Genomic DNA, 18,998 nt, shown 5'->3' with positions numbered 1-18,998 from the left:
TAAATGTAACATGGCCTCCGCAAACCATTCCTGCTAAATTTGAGTTCCAAAAGCCAAATGGCGCTCTTTCCCTTCTCAGCCTCGCCGTGTGTCCAAACAGCCGTTTATTACCACATGTGGGGTACTGTTTTACTCGGGAGAAATTTCTTTACAAATTTTATGGTGATTTTTCTCCTTTAGTCCTTGTGGAAATGAAAAAAAATTAGCTAAACCTACATTTTATTTGAAAAAATGTAGATTTTCATTTTCACAGCCTACTTGCAAAAATTTCTGCAAAAAACCTGTGGGGTCAAAATGCTCACTATACCCCTAGATAATTTCCTCAAGGGGTATAGTTTCCAAAATGGGGTCACTTGTTTGGGGTTTTCACTGTTTTGTCCCCTCAGGGGCTTTGTAAATGTGACATGGCCTCCGCAAACCATTCCTGCTAAATGTGAACTCCAAAAGCCAAATGGCGCTCTTTCCCTTCTCAGCCACGCCGTGTCTCCAAACAACCGTTTATTACCACATGTGAGGTATTGTTTTACTCGGGAGAAATTGCTTTACAAATTTTGCGGTGCTTTTTCTCCTTTAGTCCTTGTGGAAATGAGAAAAAAAATCGCTAAACCTACATTTTCTTTGAAGAAATGTTGATTTTAATTTTCACGGCCTACTTCCAATAATTTCTGTAAAAAACCTGTGCGGTGAAAATGCTCACTACACCCCTAGATAATTTCCTTGAGGTGTCTAGTTTCCCAGATGGGGTCACTTTTGGGGGATTTTGACTGTTTTGGCACCGCAAGAGCCCTTCAAACCTGACATGGTGCCTAAAATATATTCTAACAAAAATAAGGCCCCAAAATCCACTAGGTGCTCCTTTGCTTCTGAGGCCGGTGTTTCAGTCCAGTAGCACGCTACGGCCACATGTGGGATATTTCCTAAAACTGCAAAAACTGGGCAACAAATATTGAGTTGCATTTCTCTGGTAAAACCTTCTGTGTTATAAAAAAAATTGTATTAAAAATGTATTTCTGCAGAAAAATATGAAATTTGTAAATTTCACCTCTACTTTGCTTTAATTCCTGTGAAATGTTTAAAGGGTTAAGACATTTTCTAAATGCTGTTTTGAATACTTTGAGGGGTGAAGTTTTTAAAATGGGGTGACTTTTTTGGGGTTTCTAATATATAAGGCCCTCAAAACCACTTCACAACTGAACTGGCCCCTGTAAAAATAGCCTTTTGAAATTTTCTTGAAAATGTGAGAAATTGCTGCTAAAGTTCTAAGCCTTGTGAGGTCATAGAAAAATAAAAGGATGTTCAAAAAACGATGCCAATCTAAAGTAGACATATGGGGGATGTTAATTAGCAACAATTTTGTGTATTATAACTGCCTGTCTTACAAGCAGATACATTTAAATTGAGAAAAATGCTAATTTTTGCAATTTTTCGCTAAATTTTGGTGTTTTTCACAATTAAATACTGAACATATCGAGCAAATTTTGCCAGTAACATAAAGTCCAATGTGTCACGAGAAAACAATCTCAGAATCGCTTGGATAGGTGAAAGCATTCCGGAGTTATTACCACATAAAGTGACACATGTCAGATTTGAAAAATGAGGCTCTGTCAGGAAGGTCAAAAGTGGCTAAAGAGGGAAGGGGTTAAGCTGTATTAACTCGTTAACGACCAGGCAAATTTCGGCCTTAATGACCAAGCACTTCTCATCTTCACATTCCAAAAGTTATAACATTTTTATTTTTCCGTCGACATTGGCGTATGAGGGCTTGATTTTTGCGAGGCGAGTTGTGTTTTTCAATGGCACCATTTTTTTGTACATATATTGTATTAACTTTTATTAACTTTTTTGGGGGGAGAGAATTGGAAAAAAAACTATATTCCTGCATTGTTTTTCGCGTTTTAAATTTACGCCGTTCATTATGCGGAATAAATACCATCTTACCTTTATGCTATGGGTCGGTACGATTACGGCAATACCACATACGTATAGTTTTTTTTATGTTTTACTACGTTTGTACAATAAGAAACCTTTTAAACAAAAATAATACATTTTTGCATAACCGCATTCCAAGAGCCACAACTTTATTATTTTTCCGTTGATATTGCCATATGAGGGCTTGTTTTTTGAGGGACAAGGTGTAGTTTTCATCAATACTATTTTGGGGTGCATGGGACTGGTTAATTAACTTTTATTATATTTTTTTGGTGGGGGAATGGAGAAAACTGTGTTATATCAGGTCCAGAGTCAGCGCATGTCTGGCAGGACATTCCCAGCACTTCATGCTTCCCTCTGCTGACAGCTTTATGGAGACGCTGATTTCATTTTCCAGCAGGACTTGGCACCTGCCCACACTGCCAAAAGTGCCAATACCTGGTGTAATAACCACAGTATCACTGCGCCTGATTGGCCAGCAAACTCGCCCGACCTAAACCCCACAGAGAATCTATAGGGTATTGTCAAGAGGAAGATGAGACCCCAGACCCAACAATGCAGACGAGCTGAAGGCCGATATCAAAGTAATCTGGGCTTCCATAACACCTCAGCAGTGCCACAGGCTGATCGCCTCCATGCCACGCCGCATTGATACCACCTCAGCAGTGCCACAGGCTGATCACCCCCATGCCACGCAGCATTGATAACACCTCAGCAGTTCCACAGGCTGATCCCCCTCCATGCCACGCCGCAGTGATGCAGTAATTCATGCAGAGTCGGAGCCCCGGCCAAGTATTGGGGGCAGATACTGGACAGACTTCTCAGTAGGACGACATTTCAGTTTTAAAAATCATTTTTGGAATTGGGCTTATATAATATTCTCATTTTCGGAGACCCTATATTTTGGGTTTTCAGTAACTGTTCCCATAATCATCAACATTACAAGAAGAAAATGCTGGAAATAGATCCCTCTGTGTGTGATGAATCTATAGAATATATGAGATCCCTCTGTGTGTGATGAATCTATAGAATATACGAGATCCCTCTGTGTGTGATGAATCTATAGAATATATGAGATCCCTCTGTGTGTGATGAATCTATAGAATATACGAGATCCCTCTGTGTGATGAATCTATAGAATATACGAGATCCCTCTGTGTGTGATGAATCTATAGAATATATGAGATCCCTCTGTGTGTGATGAATGTATAGAATATATGAGATCCCTCTGTGTGTGATGAATCTATAGAATATATGAGATCCCTCTGTGTGTGATGAATCTATAGAATATATGAGATCCCTCTGTGTGTGATGAATCTATAGAATATATGAGATCCTGTGTGTGATGAATCTATAGAATATATGAGATCCCTCTGTGTGTGATGAATCTATAGAATATGAGATCCCTCTGTGTGTGATGAATCTATAGAATATATGAGATCCCTCTGTGTGTAATGAATCTATAGAATATATGAGATCCCTCTGTGTGTGATGAATCTATAGAATATATGAGATCCCTCTGTGTGTGATGAATCTATAGAATATATGAGATCCCTCTGTGTGTGATGAATCTATAGAATATATGAGATCCCTCTGTGTGTGATGAATCTATAGAATATACGAGATCCCTCTGTGTGATGAATCTATAGAATATACGAGATCCCTGTGTGTGATGAATCTATAGAATATATGAGATCCCTCTGTGTGTGATGAATCTATAGAATATGAGATCCCTCTGTGTGTGATGAATCTATAGAATATATGAGATCCCTCTGTGTGTGATGAATCTATAGAATATGAGATCCCTCTGTGTGTGATGAATCTATAGAATATATGAGATCCCTCTGTGTGTGATGAATCTATAGAATATATGAGATCCCTCTGTGTGTGATGAATCTATAGAATGTGAGATCCCTCTGTGTGTGATGAATCTATAGAATATACGAGATCCCTGTGTGTGATGAATCTATAGAATATATGAGATCCCTCTGTGTGATGAATCTATAGAATATATGAGATCCTCTGTGTGTGATGAATCTATAGAATAGGAGATCCCTCTGTGTGTGATGAATCTATAGAATATATGAGATCCCTCTGTGTGTGATGAATCTATAGAATATGAGATCCCTCTGTGTGTGATGAATCTATAGAATATATGAGATCCCTCTGTGTGTGATGAATCTATAGAATATATGAGATCCCTCTGTGTGTGATGAATCTATAGAATGTGAGATCCCTCTGTGTGTGATGAATCTATAGAATATATGAGATCCCTCTGTGTGTGATGAATCTATAGAATATATGAGATCCCTCTGTGTGTGATGAATCTATAGAATATATGAGATCCCTCTGCGTGTGATGAATCTATAGAATATATGAGATCCCTCTGTGTGTGATGAATCTATAGAATATATGAGATCCCTGTGTGTGATGAATCTATAGAATGTGAGATCCCTCTGTGTGTGATGAATCTATAGAATATATGAGATCCCTCTGTGTGTGATGAATCTATAGAATATATGAGATCCCTCTGTGTGTGATGAATCTATAGAATATATGAGATCCCTCTGTGTGTGATGAATCTATAGAATATATGAGATCCCTCTGTGTGTGATGAATTTATAGAATATGAGACACTTTATGAGCTGAATTACTGAAATAAATGAACTTTTTGATATTCTAATTCATTGAGAAGGACTAGTATGTGTACCTATTATGTTTTTTTTTTTTACACTATTATTAAATAAAACCACTTTTTGCGGAAAGAAATGGTTTTATTTTATTTTTACTGTTAACGTTTTTTTTTAGGTATACAGCCAGGTCAGGCCTAGGGGTCATTGTTAGACCCCTGGCTACCATGGCAAACCATCAGAGATCGCAATCGTGGGTCGCCGATAGGTGACAGAGGGAGCTCGCACACTCTGTCAAAAGATTTAAATGCCGCGGTCGCTATTGACCGTGGCGTTTAATGGGTTAAACCGCTGAGATCGAAGCTTTCTTCAATCTCAGTCGTTGCAGCTGGAGCCGGGCTGTCAGTCCCAGCTGGGCTCCCGTGGTAATCGTGCGGGCACAGCTTCTGTGCCCACGCGATCGCCATGATGTACATGAACGTGGGAATGCGCGAACAGGCTGAATTCCCCGACGTGCATGTACGTAAATTGCGGGAAGGGGTTAAGTTAGTTGTCTGTAACGTGTGGAGCACCAGCTGTGGTGAAACTACAACTCCCAGAATGCTGTATACAGATGTAAATATATGTAGAGTTATACTTTGAATTTTAAACATGAGAAAGAAAAGAGATTAAGGGAGACAGAATCACAGAAAATCGTGCAAGTGGAAGAACAAGAGTAATTAACCCAGGAAAGAGATGTTCAAAATCTGCCATACAATAAAAAATAATGAATGCCCCAGTCCCGTAGTGCAGGGGCATCATTCTGCAGCCCACCACTTGCCCACGATTCCTCATCTTCTCTTTCATGTCAGGCAGAGCTTGCTCTTTTCTGAAAATCCCTTACAAGCTGCTGCGCTATTCTCCTACTGAATCCAGGATCCCGATTGCCCTAAACTGTTTTAAATCAGGAGGAACAGTGTGAGCGGTAATGGAGTGTCCCCGGGGCATCTTTAAACCTTTAATAACAACAATCTCTCTCTTTCTCTTCTCTTTTAAGTGTGCATATTTCCATTAGAAAAGCCTGGATGTGGATGTGAATATTAACACACTCAGGCTGAGCCAGACAACAGCACCACAGAGATTTTGACAAATGAAAAGGGGGAAGATTTGACGGAATAAAATCAAATTGCCGGATGAAAGTGTTACCCTCCTGCAGATGAGCTTGGTAAGACGCACTGCTTTTGTTCCTGGTTTATGCGGAGTGATCAGAACAAGAGAGGAGTCTTGTGAGAGATGACACGTTAGTGACCCCAATACTGAAGGGGGGCAGCAAGTAGATGACGGATGATCAGCAATAATGCTCTGTAGCAGCAGCCAGTACCATATATTCTCCATCACATTTCCATGATCAGATGTTTTAATGTATTTATTTAAGCTGCCTATACACGGGTCTTACTGCCCCCGGACTGGCTGCCAATTTGAAAATATTATCAGGACACTGGTTGTTAAAGGGCCACACACTGAAGAGATCCGCCAGCCTCTAATTGACTTCTCCTCAATGAAAATAGTTTTGATAGCTGCAGATATCAGTTATGTCTGTTGCTGCTCATGTATTTCTTGCTTTAGTGACCATCTAGAAACAATTATAGTAAATCCCCGATTTGTAAGTACAAGAAAAATACAAAACAGCATTGGAACCAATTGCTTTAGCAACATTCACATAACACTACTCGTTACTGATAAGCTGTATGGGCAGGGGCGGTACAATGGGTGTAATGATACAATGTATTTTGCATAAGAGCAGAAAACCTGGAGAGGACATTACATGTGTTTTATGCTAATAGGACGTTAATAAAAATAAATAATTGTGACATGTGGGAAAGCTACTGCCCAGATCTATGGAACAATGGTGTCTGAAGTGCCTCATTCACATTGAAATATGAGCTCTACATGGAGCGTTGGGCCTGCATTCAGCTCTGTGCTATTTCAGTCTTTTTTTAACCAACATCTTCTGCCAAATTTCAGGTGAAAAAACCGAGCCATAATACGAACGTCAATTAAGGATCTGTTTTTTGCATGCTCCATTGATTTCTATTGATTATTCCGAGCTGAATAATAAAAAATGTGGACGAGAGATCAGCTTCAAAGAATAACATGCAGATGAATGAAGATCCTGAAGACTCACCTCCTGCAGCTGAGTGGACACGTGACCCAAGTGATCCTGCCGTCTCTCTGTTTGCTGCCGCTCCGTTCTCATCTCCCGCTCTAGTTGCTGCAGCCGCCGTTCCACTCGCTCTGACACCTGATAAGAGAAGATCAGCAATGGAACTGCTCCTGACTAGACGGTCACAAAACAGAAAGCCAGAGTTTGCTCAAGGATTCACAGGGCGAAGGTGGAAAATATATGTATGTATGTATGTTTATTATCAAACTGTGATCCCAATAAGAACACTTTATAAGTGAAGTGACATTTAAGATATATCTGGCCCTGTTGGCTTAAAATTTAGCTCTACAAGAGGTTGAGTTCGAGACTTTATTTCAATCTATGTAACGGATCTATGTAATCTGTAAATTAATGTTCGCTCCCTTATTAGGGATCCTGGGACCCAATCTGTACCAAGGTGCCTCAATCATTATTCGGGCATAGTCGTGTTAACTGTTGCCCAAGATGCAACAGTTCTTTAGATCTGTACCAAGTTTAATGGTGTAATATCAATAAACGCAAACTAGGATTTACAGAAAGGATTATAAACCACACAGAGAGCCTGACACCTCCAATATGTGATCAGATGGTCCATGATAATGAGCGCTCAGTGTATCCAGCGCAGGCCAATTCTTCAATACTCGTCTCTCTGTAACATGATGCTTATGACAGATAAAAGCAATAACATAGAAAAACACGGGCTGACACCACAGTTTACAGTTAGCAGCTCAGTCAATCCTGGAAGCTGAAAGGGACAGCCTGCCCACCCGCCAGGGGTGACGGAGACACGGTGGATAAATGTCAGCCGATGTCAGCACCTCTCCCGTCGCAGAGTACACACGTCACTGATGCTCTGACACTCACTGTTTCCTGGTGCTGCGCTTCATCAAGACGGACGGTTAATTCCTTCAGGACTTTCTTTGTTTCGGCTTCAGTTCTATAGGAGGTAGCACAAAGAGTATTTTACAACGGACCAAAGTAGCTGTATGTAAATTAAGCTGGTTCATAAAATGAAAAATGTTTGCAACTTCCTAACATATTTTCAATTTCGCAATATTTTCAAGATCAGTGAATGGAAATGTTTACATCAAGAAACTAAAAACCTTATGCCCAGGTGCACAGCTTGTTTTAGTGTATCAGAGCTTTGTCCTGTAATGAGATGTGCACTTGTGTAACATGGATAAGACCAGGCTGGGTTTTTTGTCTCTAAATGTCAACAACAATGTTCCTAAAAATGTTACTGAAAATAGTGAGAAATTGGAATACAGATTGTATAAGAAGGTTACAGAACTGGGAGCTATAATGTGAGATTTAATATCATAAGAGAAGGACCCACCTTCAAGAAAGTAAAGAGCCAGAATTATCAAGTAAAATCCTGTGAATCCAGCATTGGACTATTTGTGGAACTTTATGCTGGATTATCAGGATTTCTGTACCATCAGGTGAAGGAGTAAAGGCCCTTTTACACTGGCCAATTATCAGGCAAACAAGCGTTCACAAAACGCTCGTTCCCGATAATTGCACTGTGTAAACAGCAAAAAACAGCCGATGAACGCGCAAACACTCCATCAGCTGATAGTATGGTTTTAAATACTGAAAATATTATCGTTGTCGGCAGCACATCTTGGTGTGTAACCAAGGAGATGCGCTGCCGACGTGATAACGTATGGGGACGAGCGTTCAGAGTAACGAGCGCTCATCTCCAAACTAGCTCCTTGTGAAATGAGCAAACGAGCGCCGATCAACGAACTGTCTCGTTGATCGGTGCTCTTCTACACTGTATTAGTTATCTTTAGAAAAACTGGAAAAAGCGCAACAAAGGAGCCGTAATATAAACTAATAAGTCTACAGATGGGCACCTGTTTCTATGGTTGAGTTCTCTGTTCAGGTCGTCATTCAGTCTCAATTGGTCACTGCTCAGATCCCGCAGAGACTGGTGCAAGGAATGAAGCTGCAAAACAAAGCAAGAAAAAAAACCTACAGATTATCTGCCCCATCAATAAGTAACTTCTCACTGATACTCATTTCTGCTCATCTCTTGCCCTTTCACTTCACCTGTTCAGGGTCACCAGCCTCATCGACAAAACGCACACTAGCCGAGCGAGACCGACGCCGTCTATTAACCCCCAGGTCACTGTAGTCTTTAAGAGGGGAGGTCGGGTGAATGCGTCGATTTCCAGTAACTTTAAATGAAAAAAACATGACAGATATGTCATAAAACATAGGGAAGCGGATCACTCACTGCTGGACTAAAGTCCGACAACCCGCAAGACTAACCAGTTGTAGCATCCAGGTCACTAGCACACAAGCTGGACATAGAGGCGCTCCTGACCCCGGACAGACGTGACAGACGCTGGCTTCTCAGCTGGTCGATGGACTGCTCCAGGGTTTCTTTCAACTGGGTAAGAGAGATGTTCTATTTATCACAATGATCTGACAATGAACACGTGACTGATGCATTTCCCACAGATGAAGCATGTGATATCCTAATATAGATTATACTTTACATCTACAACATTCCTCAAAGTAAGGGTATGTGCACACGATAACGTCAAGTACGGCTGAAATTACGGAGCTGTTTTCAGGAGAAAACAGCTCCTGCATTTCAGACGTAATTGCTCGTACTCTCGTTTTGAGAGGCGTCCATTACGGCCGTAATTTGGAGCTGTTATTCATTGAAGTCAATGAAAAACGGCTCAAATTACGTCACAAGAAGTGTCCCGCATATAATGTATATAAGTGTCCTGCATATAATGTATATAAGTGTCTTGCACTTCTTTGACGACGCTGTTATTTTACACGCTGTCTTTTGACAGCGACGCATAAAATGACAGGTCGTATTTGAGCCGTGTTTTCAGGCGTAAGTCGAGGCGTAAAACACCTCGTTTACGCCTGGAAATAGGTCATGTGAACCCAGCCTTAGAAGTCGCTTCTACTCGGGACCGTTGTCTACAGAGCGCAACTCTCACCTAGCACCTGCATATATTACATGGATAACCACTGACTGATGCAGGGGAAATGAACAGTAAGTGCTGGCAGTGAAACCAATGTAGAGGCAGCCGATGATTTACCGAAGAGGACAATCCCGTAAAAAAACAAAAAACTTTCTGCTTAGCAGACATCTTGAAAATGAGAAGGAATTGAAACAAAAATTCTATTAGAAAGGTGCAGAACCTTTCACTAAACCATGAGCTTAATTCACATAAAAGCGTGTCCAGGTTTATACATAGTGCAGGTTGCATCAAATAGAAGTTGATGCATTTTATTTGACACATGGCAAGTGTCCACTTTAAAAAAAAAATGAAAAAAAGAATGTCGCCATGATGATGCCCCTAGAAACATGTTATGTGGTTTGCAACAAGAAACATCTCATTAACCTCATCCTCCCTGCGCCCCTGTTCCCAATCTGCAGATTGCTGCTGCTCCTAAAACACATCACCTGCCTCCGCGTCTGACAGCCACTTCCTACGCAGCTAATTATCACAGCTAATTACAGACTGTGAATAGATTGGGAGCTTATTTTTCATCACTTATCTGGTCCCTTTAATTGCTCTCCGGAGGACAAGCCTATGTGCGGCATCCAGACACTGACAGGGCAAGGCTCCGGATCGCAGAGGCTGAATAAAGGAAGATGGAGGCGACACAGGACAAGAAGGGCCACGTAAGACACTCGAGATTAATTCCTCCACTATGAATAAACAAGTGAATAGATCTAGACAATTCCAGGGGCTACAGTTGTTGCTTTATATGCTACCCCAACATTTGTCCCAATGCCTAGGCAATTTAGGCTTATTGCTGGGTGAGCGAGTAGTCCTGTGGACAGTGAGAGCCTCTGGCATTTAACCCCTTAACGCCCCAAGACGAAATTATACATCATAGTGCGTAGTGGAGAAGTATGGAGCGGGCTCATGCGCTTAGCTCGCTCCATACGCTGCAGGTGTCGGCTGTGTATTAGGGCCAGGAACAGAGAGCGCTCTTATCCTGGCTGTTTAACTACTTAGATGCTGTAGTCAATACAATTGCGGCCTTTAAGATGTTAGAAAGAGTAGGGCGGCCCCTCAAACAGCCCATTGACCTGCCAGCGACGCGATTGTGGGGTGCCAATGTCTGTTATGGTTGCCCGAGGGCCTAATGAAGGCCCCCCATGTCTGCCTTATTTCTTCTCCTGTTGGGCTTAACCCCTTAATGACCAGCCTATTTTAGACCTTAAAGAGGCTCTGTCACCAGATTTTGCAACCCCTATATGCTATTGCAGCAGATCGGCGCTGCAAGTTATGACCATTTTTGTATATATGCAAATGAGGCTTGCTAAAGTCCAACTGGGCGTGTATTATGTGTGTTACATCGGGGCGTGTTTACTACTTTTACTAGCTGGGCGTTGTGTATAGAAGTATCATCCACTTCTCTTCACAACGCCCAGATTCTGGCAGTGCAGACACAGCGTGTTCGAGAGATCACGCTGTGACGTCACTCACAGGTCCTGCATCGTGTCGGACGAGCGAGGACACATCGGCACCAGAGGCTACAGATGATTCTGCAGCAGCATCAGCATTTGCAGGTAAGTAGCTACATCGACTTACCTACAAACGCTGATGCTGCTGCAGAATCAACTGTAGCCTCTGGTGCCGATGTGTCCTCGCTCGTCCGACACGATGCAGGACCTGTGAGTGACGTCACAGCGTGATCTCTCGAGAACACGCTGTGTCTGCACTGCCAGAAGCTGGGCGTTCTGAAGAGAAGTGGATGATACTTCTCTTCAGAACGCCCAGCTAGTAAAAGAAGTAAAAACGCCCGATGTACGCACATAATACACGCCCCGATGTACGCACATAATACACGCCCACTTGGACTTTTGCAAGCCTCATTTGCATAAATACAAAAATGGTCATAACTTGGCCAAAAATGCTCGTTTTTTAAAAATAAAAACGTTCCTGTTCTCTACATTGCAGCGCCGATCACAGGCAATAGCAGATAGGGGTTGCAAAATCTGGTGACAGAGCCTCTTTAATGACCAAGCTATTTTTCACATTTTTCCATCGTCGCATTCCAAGAGCTATAACTTTTTTATTTTTGCGTCGACATAGCTGTATAAGGTCTTGTTTTTTGCGGGACAAGTTGTATTTTTTTAATAGCACCATTTTGAGGTACATATTATTTATTGATTAACTTTTATAAACTTTTTTTTGGGGGGGGGGGGATAGAAAAAAATCTGAAATTTCGCCACTCTTTTTTGCGTCCTAAATCTACGCCGTTTACCGTGTGTCATAAACAACACAATAACTTTATTCAGCGGGTTGTTATGATTGCAACGATACCAAATTTGTATAGACTTTTGTATGTTTTGCTACTTTTACACAGTAAAAACGCTTTTTTTTTCAAAATTATTTGTTTTTGTGTCTCCATATTTGAAGAGCCGTAACGTTTTTATTTTTTCGCCGATGTAGTTGTATGAGGGCTTTTTTTTTTGCGGGAAGACATGTCGTTTTTATTGGTACCCTTTTGGAGTATATGCGACTTTTTGATCACTTTTTAATCACAAGTCCGGATTCACAGAAAACAGCAATTTTTCCGTCGTTTTTTATTTCATTTTTTACGGCGTTCACCGTGTGGGTTAAGTAATATAATAGCTTTATAATCGGGGTCGTTACGGACGCGGCGATACCAAATATGTGTAACTTTTTTACTTTATTTTGGGGAAAAAGTGTGTTTTTCTTTTTTTTTTCATTAACTTTATTAAACTTTTTTTTTTTACTAGTCCCACTAGGGGACTTTAATATGCGATTCTCAGATCGCTATTATAATACACTGCAATACTTTTGTATTGCAGTGTATTACTGTCTGTCCGTTTAACACGGACAGGCATCTGCTAGGTCATGCCTCCGGCATGATCTAGCAGGCATTCGCTACAGGCAGACCTGGGGGCCTTTATTAGGCCCCCGGCTGCCATCGGAGACCCAGACACTCGGCGATCTTATCGCCGGGTGTCAGTGGGATGAGAGGAGCTCCCTCCCTCTCTCCAAAAACCACTCAGATGCGGTGCACTCTATTGCGCACCGCATCTGAAGGGTTAAACGGGTGAGATCGATACTAATATCGATCTCACCCGGTCGAGCAGCGACGCCTCCAGCTACATCTGGCAGCTGAGAGCAGGGAGGGCAGGGAGATCTGGCAGCTGAGGGCAGGGAGATCTGGCAGCTGAGAGCAGGGAGGGCAGGGAGGTCTGGCAGCTGAGAGCAGGGAGGGCAGGGAGGTCTGGCAGCTGAGAGCAGGGAGATCTGGCAGCTGAGAGCAGGGAGGGCAGGGAGATCTGGCAGCTGAGAGCAGGGAGGGCAGGGAGATCTGGCAGCTGAGAGCAGGGAGGGCAGGGAGATCTGGCAGCTGAGAGCAGGGAGGGCAGGGAGGTCTGGCAGCTGAGAGCAGGGAGATTTGACAGCTCCCTGCTCGGTTTACTTTATTCTAATGCAGCGCCGTAGAAAGGCTTATTGGCGGTCACTAACGGGTTAATAGGAGCCTGTAAAAACGACAATATGCTGCAATACATTTGTATTGCAGTGTATTGTACCAGCGATCTGATTATCACTGGTTCAAATACCCTAGGGAGGCTAATAAAAAAGGAGCCAAAGTTTACAAAATTGTACAAAAAATAAAAATAAATTACAATTAAAAAACAAAAAAACACCTTTTCCTGTTTTTCCTTAAATTAATCTAAAACATATACAAAATTGGTATCGCCGCATCAGTAGAAGTCCGAACTATTACAAAATTTTCAAAAAAATTAAAACCGCCAGAATTGCTGATTTTTGGTCATCTTAGGCCCCATGCACATAAACGTATTTTTGCAGTCGCAATTCACCCACAAATCTGCAGGTGAATCACGGCCCCATTCATTTCAATGGGCCCATGCACACGAATGTGGTTTCCACGGTCCATGCATTGCCCAGAAGCCTGGACCACAAAAAGAACGGACATTATATCTTATTACGGCCGTATTTGGCGGTTCATGCTCATAGAAATTAATGCACACGGCCCGCGATTTGCGGGCGGCCCGCGGGTGACACTCCGCAGCTGTCTGAGCCACAAATCACGGCCGTGCACACCACTACGGTCATGTGCATGAGGCCTTCGCTCTAAAAATAATAATAATAATAATAAAAGGTGATCAAAAAGCCGTATGTATCAACAAAAACTACAGCTCGTCCCGCAAAAAATAAGCCCTCACACCGCTCAATCAATGAAAAAAAAAAATGGCTTTCAGAATATGGCGACAGAAATCTATTTTTTTTAAACAGTTTTTTCTTTGTAAAAGTGGTAAAACACTTAAAGAAACCTTATAAATTTGGTATCACCGTAATCGTATTGACCAGAAGAATAAAGCCAAAAAACAATTGAGGAATTTTAGTTTTTTTCAGTTTCCCAGTGCATTATATGGTACTTTAAATAGTGCCAATAGAAACTACAACTCCTCCTGCAAAAAATAAGCCCTCACACCGCTCTATTGATGGAAAAACAAAAACGTTATGGCTCTTGGAAAGCGGGGAGTAAAAAACTAAAGACGCAAAAATTGCTTGGACTTTAAGGGGTTAGAAAAAAAAAAGAAATGAGCAATTGACCCCAAAAAAACAAACTGTTCTAGTAAAACCAGGACTAGGACTCCCCCTTAACATATATGCATTACATCGCCCCCATAAGGTCTTATGTAAAAGTTACAGAACAATGAGCCGCAGTGGCTGATTACTCACGGTGGTGATGGCTTCAGTCTGGTCAGAGTTGTACTCTCTGTATTGTCCAAGCATCTCATCGACTTGCTTTAGATTCCGGCTGGTGGCCTTGAAGAAAATAAAAAACCCAAAACTTCAAGACGCTACTTGTAACAATAACGGCAGAACGTGGGTCAGTAAGGGGTGCGAACAAATGCATATTGTGTGGACCTATCTTTAGGGACCCTGCAATTAGAAATTAGGGTATTGCATATAAAGTGGTTCCCACTTCTGTAGCTCTAGGGTATATTCACGTGACAGATTCGTTTCTGCGAATGTTCCATTTTTTCGGAACAGGGCTTGAAAAACGAATGCACTTGCAGCAGAAACTACCCCATTTACATGCATAGAAAATATTTTTTTTTTCCGCTACAAATCTGGTGCGTGTGAATATACCCCTATGATAAAAGTGCCGGGAGACTGCGGAGTATATCATGCCCTCCCAGCTCAGCAGAAAACACATGATATTTTTGCTGTTCCATGCGCAGAATACGGACAAAATGCTGAGATTATTACTGCTAATCCCTAATATAATGTGAGCTCACTAGGGAGAGCCTACCCTTAAGGTAAATGTCATTGCTGTGTTTAGTACATAATTCAATAGAGAATCCAGGGATCTCCTATGGGGACATCATGAAATATAAGTTGGCTGTCACAGGATGAAGGGGACAGTGTAAAGCACCTGCAACGTATTTGCAAGTTTATGAATCTTTTCCGAGACGTCCTCCGCTCCTCGTGGTCTGATATGCATGTGTGTTGCCCGCAGAGGACCCCTCCTGCTCGCCCGGGACCGAAGGTGGGAGTCAGAGTCGCTGGAGGAATCCGCCATGAGTCCGACAGGCTACTGCAGGTGGGAAACAACAAACACTTGTCAAACATTATCCAGCACAGTCTGAACTATGGACATACAATATTTCACATGACGAGTATACACGGTATTAAAGGGATTTCCTGATTTTTTCGTACACAAAGATTTATAATTGTGCAATGAAAAGTTCTGCAACTTTATAATAGGACTGAGTTTTTATTCCTCACCATTTGCATCCCGCTTGCAGTCAGTGAATGGGTACATTCAGGTTTACATCCAGAGGCTGAATACAGACCTGCATATGTGTCTAGTCCAACCAACCCTCTGCGAGTTATAAAATATTGACTCAAGATTGATACATTTTACCTGCGACGATACATTGCAGCAAAACTCAGGACAGGCAAGAGATTTGTCCATCTCGCAGTAAACAAAAAAAGTTCCATTTCACTGACAGCAAGCAGAAATCTTGAAAATGGTGAAAAATGAATCACAAAGTTTACTAGAAAGTTGACCAGCTTTCTTTATACAATGATAATTTACCAAGCTGTGGGCAGCCTGAAGATATCACGTGTGTTACATAGTATATCGTCTGTGCTACAATTTATCAGTATACAGAGAGGTAAGTGACATCTATCGTTATAAATATCTGCGTCATAAAGCAGAGAGCCTCCATAGTGCAATTAAGTAGAGAACACGGCAAAGAGCCGATGTCCGCGTGAATTCCCTGCCAAAGGGCGTAGAGCTTTCAGGCCAATTAGGAAATATTTCAGGCCCATCTCTTTCAGTCGCCTCCAGCGCCGTGAGAGCAAGAAAAATTTAACGAGGACTCGTTTATGGGATGGAATGGCCGTTACTTGGGCATTTCACAGGTTTATCCCATGGCTCTGGGCGGCCAGCAGGCAGTGAAATTTCCGGCTGATGGGATTCTGAATGAGCACCTCTTTGCTGGCAGCGGGAGAACCTGGCCCCGCGCTCTCACTGCAGAGCGCCGGCCCACGCAAAGGCTCTAATTGTGGGACTAATTGCTGCAATGTCAGTGTAAAGCTGCCGAGTGTCGGATAATTACTGTTTAGCAGAAACAGCAATAAAATGGCCGCGTGATCACTCACCCTACAAACACCCCACTTGGACCTTTGTTTTACAGCACGCACTCACGCTGCCAGCATTTTAGGATTCAGCAATCATGGCAATAATTGCTGCTTATCAGGATGCATATAAAGCTGCGTGTCCAGACACCGGGAAGGAGGCTGGGTGATCTTGTAACTTATCCCATAGAACCGGTTTACTCCATCACACGTTAAACCCAAAATATCCAACCAGTAAAATAGCCAATTATTAGCCACTGACTAAAAGCCGACATCGCCGGAGGAGAGATGAACAACCTGGCAGTGGTTTCTAAATGGACCGGACAATATAAAGGGTTTGATGCTGTAATCCTGTCTCCCGCCTCTCGGATAATATTACGCTCTGATCTAGGCAAAGGTGGCAGAAAAGATTAAGGAAAGGTAATAGCAGAACACAGTATAATGATTCCACCTGGAGCAATGCTCTCATGTAGTCTGTGCCGGAGATTCTCACTTATTTGCTTCTCTGCACCAATAAAACTTTACGGTTTTGCAGAGAAAAGGCAACAATTTCATAATAAAATAAATAAATAAATATATAAGATAGATAGATAAGATAGATAGAGCGGATATAAAAAAAAAAAATAAAAAAATTTCTACACACCCCTGTTAAAATGCCAGGTTTTTGTCATGTTACAATATCAGTACAAGATGAATTATTTCAGAACTTTTCCATTGAAAAACAGCTCCAATTACGTCCAGAATTGACGCCGCGAAAAACGCGAGTACGAGCAATTACGTCTGAAATTCAGGAGCTGTTTTCGGCTGAAAACAGCTCCGTAATTTCAGGCGTATTGGACGCTGCCGTGTGAACATACCCTAAGTGGTTAAACGAATACTTTGTTGAATTACTCTGACTTTATAAAGCATTCAGTCTTTTTGGGCAGAAGTCCATCACATGGCACATCTTGACTTGGCAATTGTTGCCCACTCTTCCTTGCAAAAGCTCCAAATCTGTCAGATTGTGAGGGCATCTCCAGTGTATGGCCTCTTCAGGTCACCCCACAAATTGTCAATGGGATTCAGGTCTTGGCTCCGGCTGATCTTCTTTTGTTGATTTGGAAGTTCTGCTTTGGGTCGTTGTCGTGCTGAAAGGTGAAATTCCTTTTCATCTTGAGATTTTTAGCAGAGGCTGCAGGTTGTGCGCCAATATTGACTGATATTTGGATCTGTTCATAATTCCTTCCACCTTCACTAAAGCCCCTGTTCCAGCTGCAGAAAAACAGCCCCAAAGTAGAATGCTGCCCCCGCCGTGCTCCATAATGTCGTCTCCACCACGCCGCCCCACCGTGCTCCATAACGGAGCCTTCACCACGCTCCATAACGCCGCCTCCGCCGTGCGTCACTGTGGGTATGGTGTTCTTTTGGTGATGTGCAGTGTTGGCTTTGCGCCAAACATAAATTTTGGCATTATGGTCAAAAAGTTCAACCTTGGTCTCATCAGACCATAACACGTTTCCCCACATACTTTTGGCAGACTTGATGTAGGACTTTGCAAAAAATAGCTGGGCTTAGATGTTTTTCTTTGTTAGAAAAGGTTTCCGTCTTGCCTCCCTACTGCACAGCTCAGACATATGTAGAATACGGGAGATTGTGTAGACTTTATATATCCACTGTACATATACTAGTCCTTCTCAATGAATTTGAATATCATCAAAAAGTAAATTAATTTCAGTAATTCAATTCAAAAAGTGAAACTCATTATGTAGATTCATCACACACAGAGGGATCTATTTCCAGCATTTTCTTCTTGTAATGTTGATGATTATGGGAACAGTTACTGAAAACCCAACATTTAGTGTCTCAGAAAATGAGAATATTATATAAGCCCAATTTCACAAAAAAATGATTTTTAATACCGAAATGTCGTCCTACTGAAAAGTCTGTCCAGTATCTGCCCTCAATACTTGGTCGGGGCTCCTTTTGCATGAATTACTGCATCAATGCGGCGTGGCATGGAGGAGATCAGCCTGGGGCACTGCTGAGGTGTTATGGAAGCCCAGGTTGTGGGATATCGGCCTTCAGCTCGCCTGCATTGTTGGGTCTGGGGTCTCATCTTCCTCTTGACAATACCCTATAGATTCTCTCTGGGGTTTAGGTCAGACGAGTTTGCTGGCCAATCAGGCGCAGTGATCCTGTGGTTATTACACCAGGTGTTGGTACTGTTGGCAGTGCGGGCAGGTGCCGAGTCCTGCTGGAAAATGAAATCCGCATCTCCATAAGCTGTCAGCAGAGGGAAGAATGAAGTGCTGGGAATGTCCTGCTAGACGCTGCGCTGACTCTGGACCTGATATAACACAGTGGACCAGCACCAGCAGATGACATGGCCTCCAAACCATCACTGACTGTTGAAACTTCACACTGAACCGCAAGCAACTTGGACTGATGCCTCTCCACTGATCCTCCATAGCCTGAGACCGAGATTTCCAAATGTAATGTGGACACTGAGCAGCAGACCCGTCCTTTTTCTCCTTAGCCAAGTAAGACGCTTCTGACTTTGTCTCAAGGAATGTGGCAGTTTTCTCCCATGTCTTGGAGACATCTGTGTGTGGTGCCTCTTGAAGCACG

General features: G+C 42.3%; 2 protein-coding genes across 2 annotated transcripts in view; one reads left to right on the top strand and one right to left on the bottom strand.

Moving 5' to 3' along the window:
- Nucleotides 1–18,998, bottom strand: part of CEP128 (centrosomal protein 128) — a 134,824-nt gene that overhangs the window by 97,878 nt on the left and 17,948 nt on the right. Inside the window, exons 2-8 of the mRNA XM_075844463.1 lie at nucleotides 15,181–15,342; nucleotides 14,481–14,567; nucleotides 9,019–9,139; nucleotides 8,797–8,924; nucleotides 8,601–8,692; nucleotides 7,606–7,678; nucleotides 6,724–6,840 (exon numbers count right to left, since the gene is read on the bottom strand). Of these exons, the coding sequence (XP_075700578.1) occupies nucleotides 6,724–6,840; nucleotides 7,606–7,678; nucleotides 8,601–8,692; nucleotides 8,797–8,924; nucleotides 9,019–9,139; nucleotides 14,481–14,567; nucleotides 15,181–15,327 (765 nt within the window). The 5' untranslated portion in view covers nucleotides 15,328–15,342. The remainder of the gene's footprint in view (nucleotides 1–6,723; nucleotides 6,841–7,605; nucleotides 7,679–8,600; nucleotides 8,693–8,796; nucleotides 8,925–9,018; nucleotides 9,140–14,480; nucleotides 14,568–15,180; nucleotides 15,343–18,998) is intronic.
- Nucleotides 10,180–18,998, top strand: part of TSHR (thyroid stimulating hormone receptor) — a 55,182-nt gene continuing 46,363 nt past the window's right edge. The window contains exons 1-2 of the mRNA XM_075844475.1: nucleotides 10,180–10,402; nucleotides 15,265–15,348. The gene's annotated coding sequence lies outside the window, so the exon portion shown is untranslated. The remainder of the gene's footprint in view (nucleotides 10,403–15,264; nucleotides 15,349–18,998) is intronic.

The sequence above is a fragment of the Rhinoderma darwinii genome, chromosome 12 (assembly GCF_050947455.1).
Source record: "Rhinoderma darwinii isolate aRhiDar2 chromosome 12, aRhiDar2.hap1, whole genome shotgun sequence".
NCBI classification, from domain to species: domain Eukaryota; kingdom Metazoa; phylum Chordata; class Amphibia; order Anura; family Rhinodermatidae; genus Rhinoderma; species Rhinoderma darwinii.
Note: the sequence above shows the minus strand (reverse complement) of the source record. Positions and strands in the feature narration are given on the sequence as shown.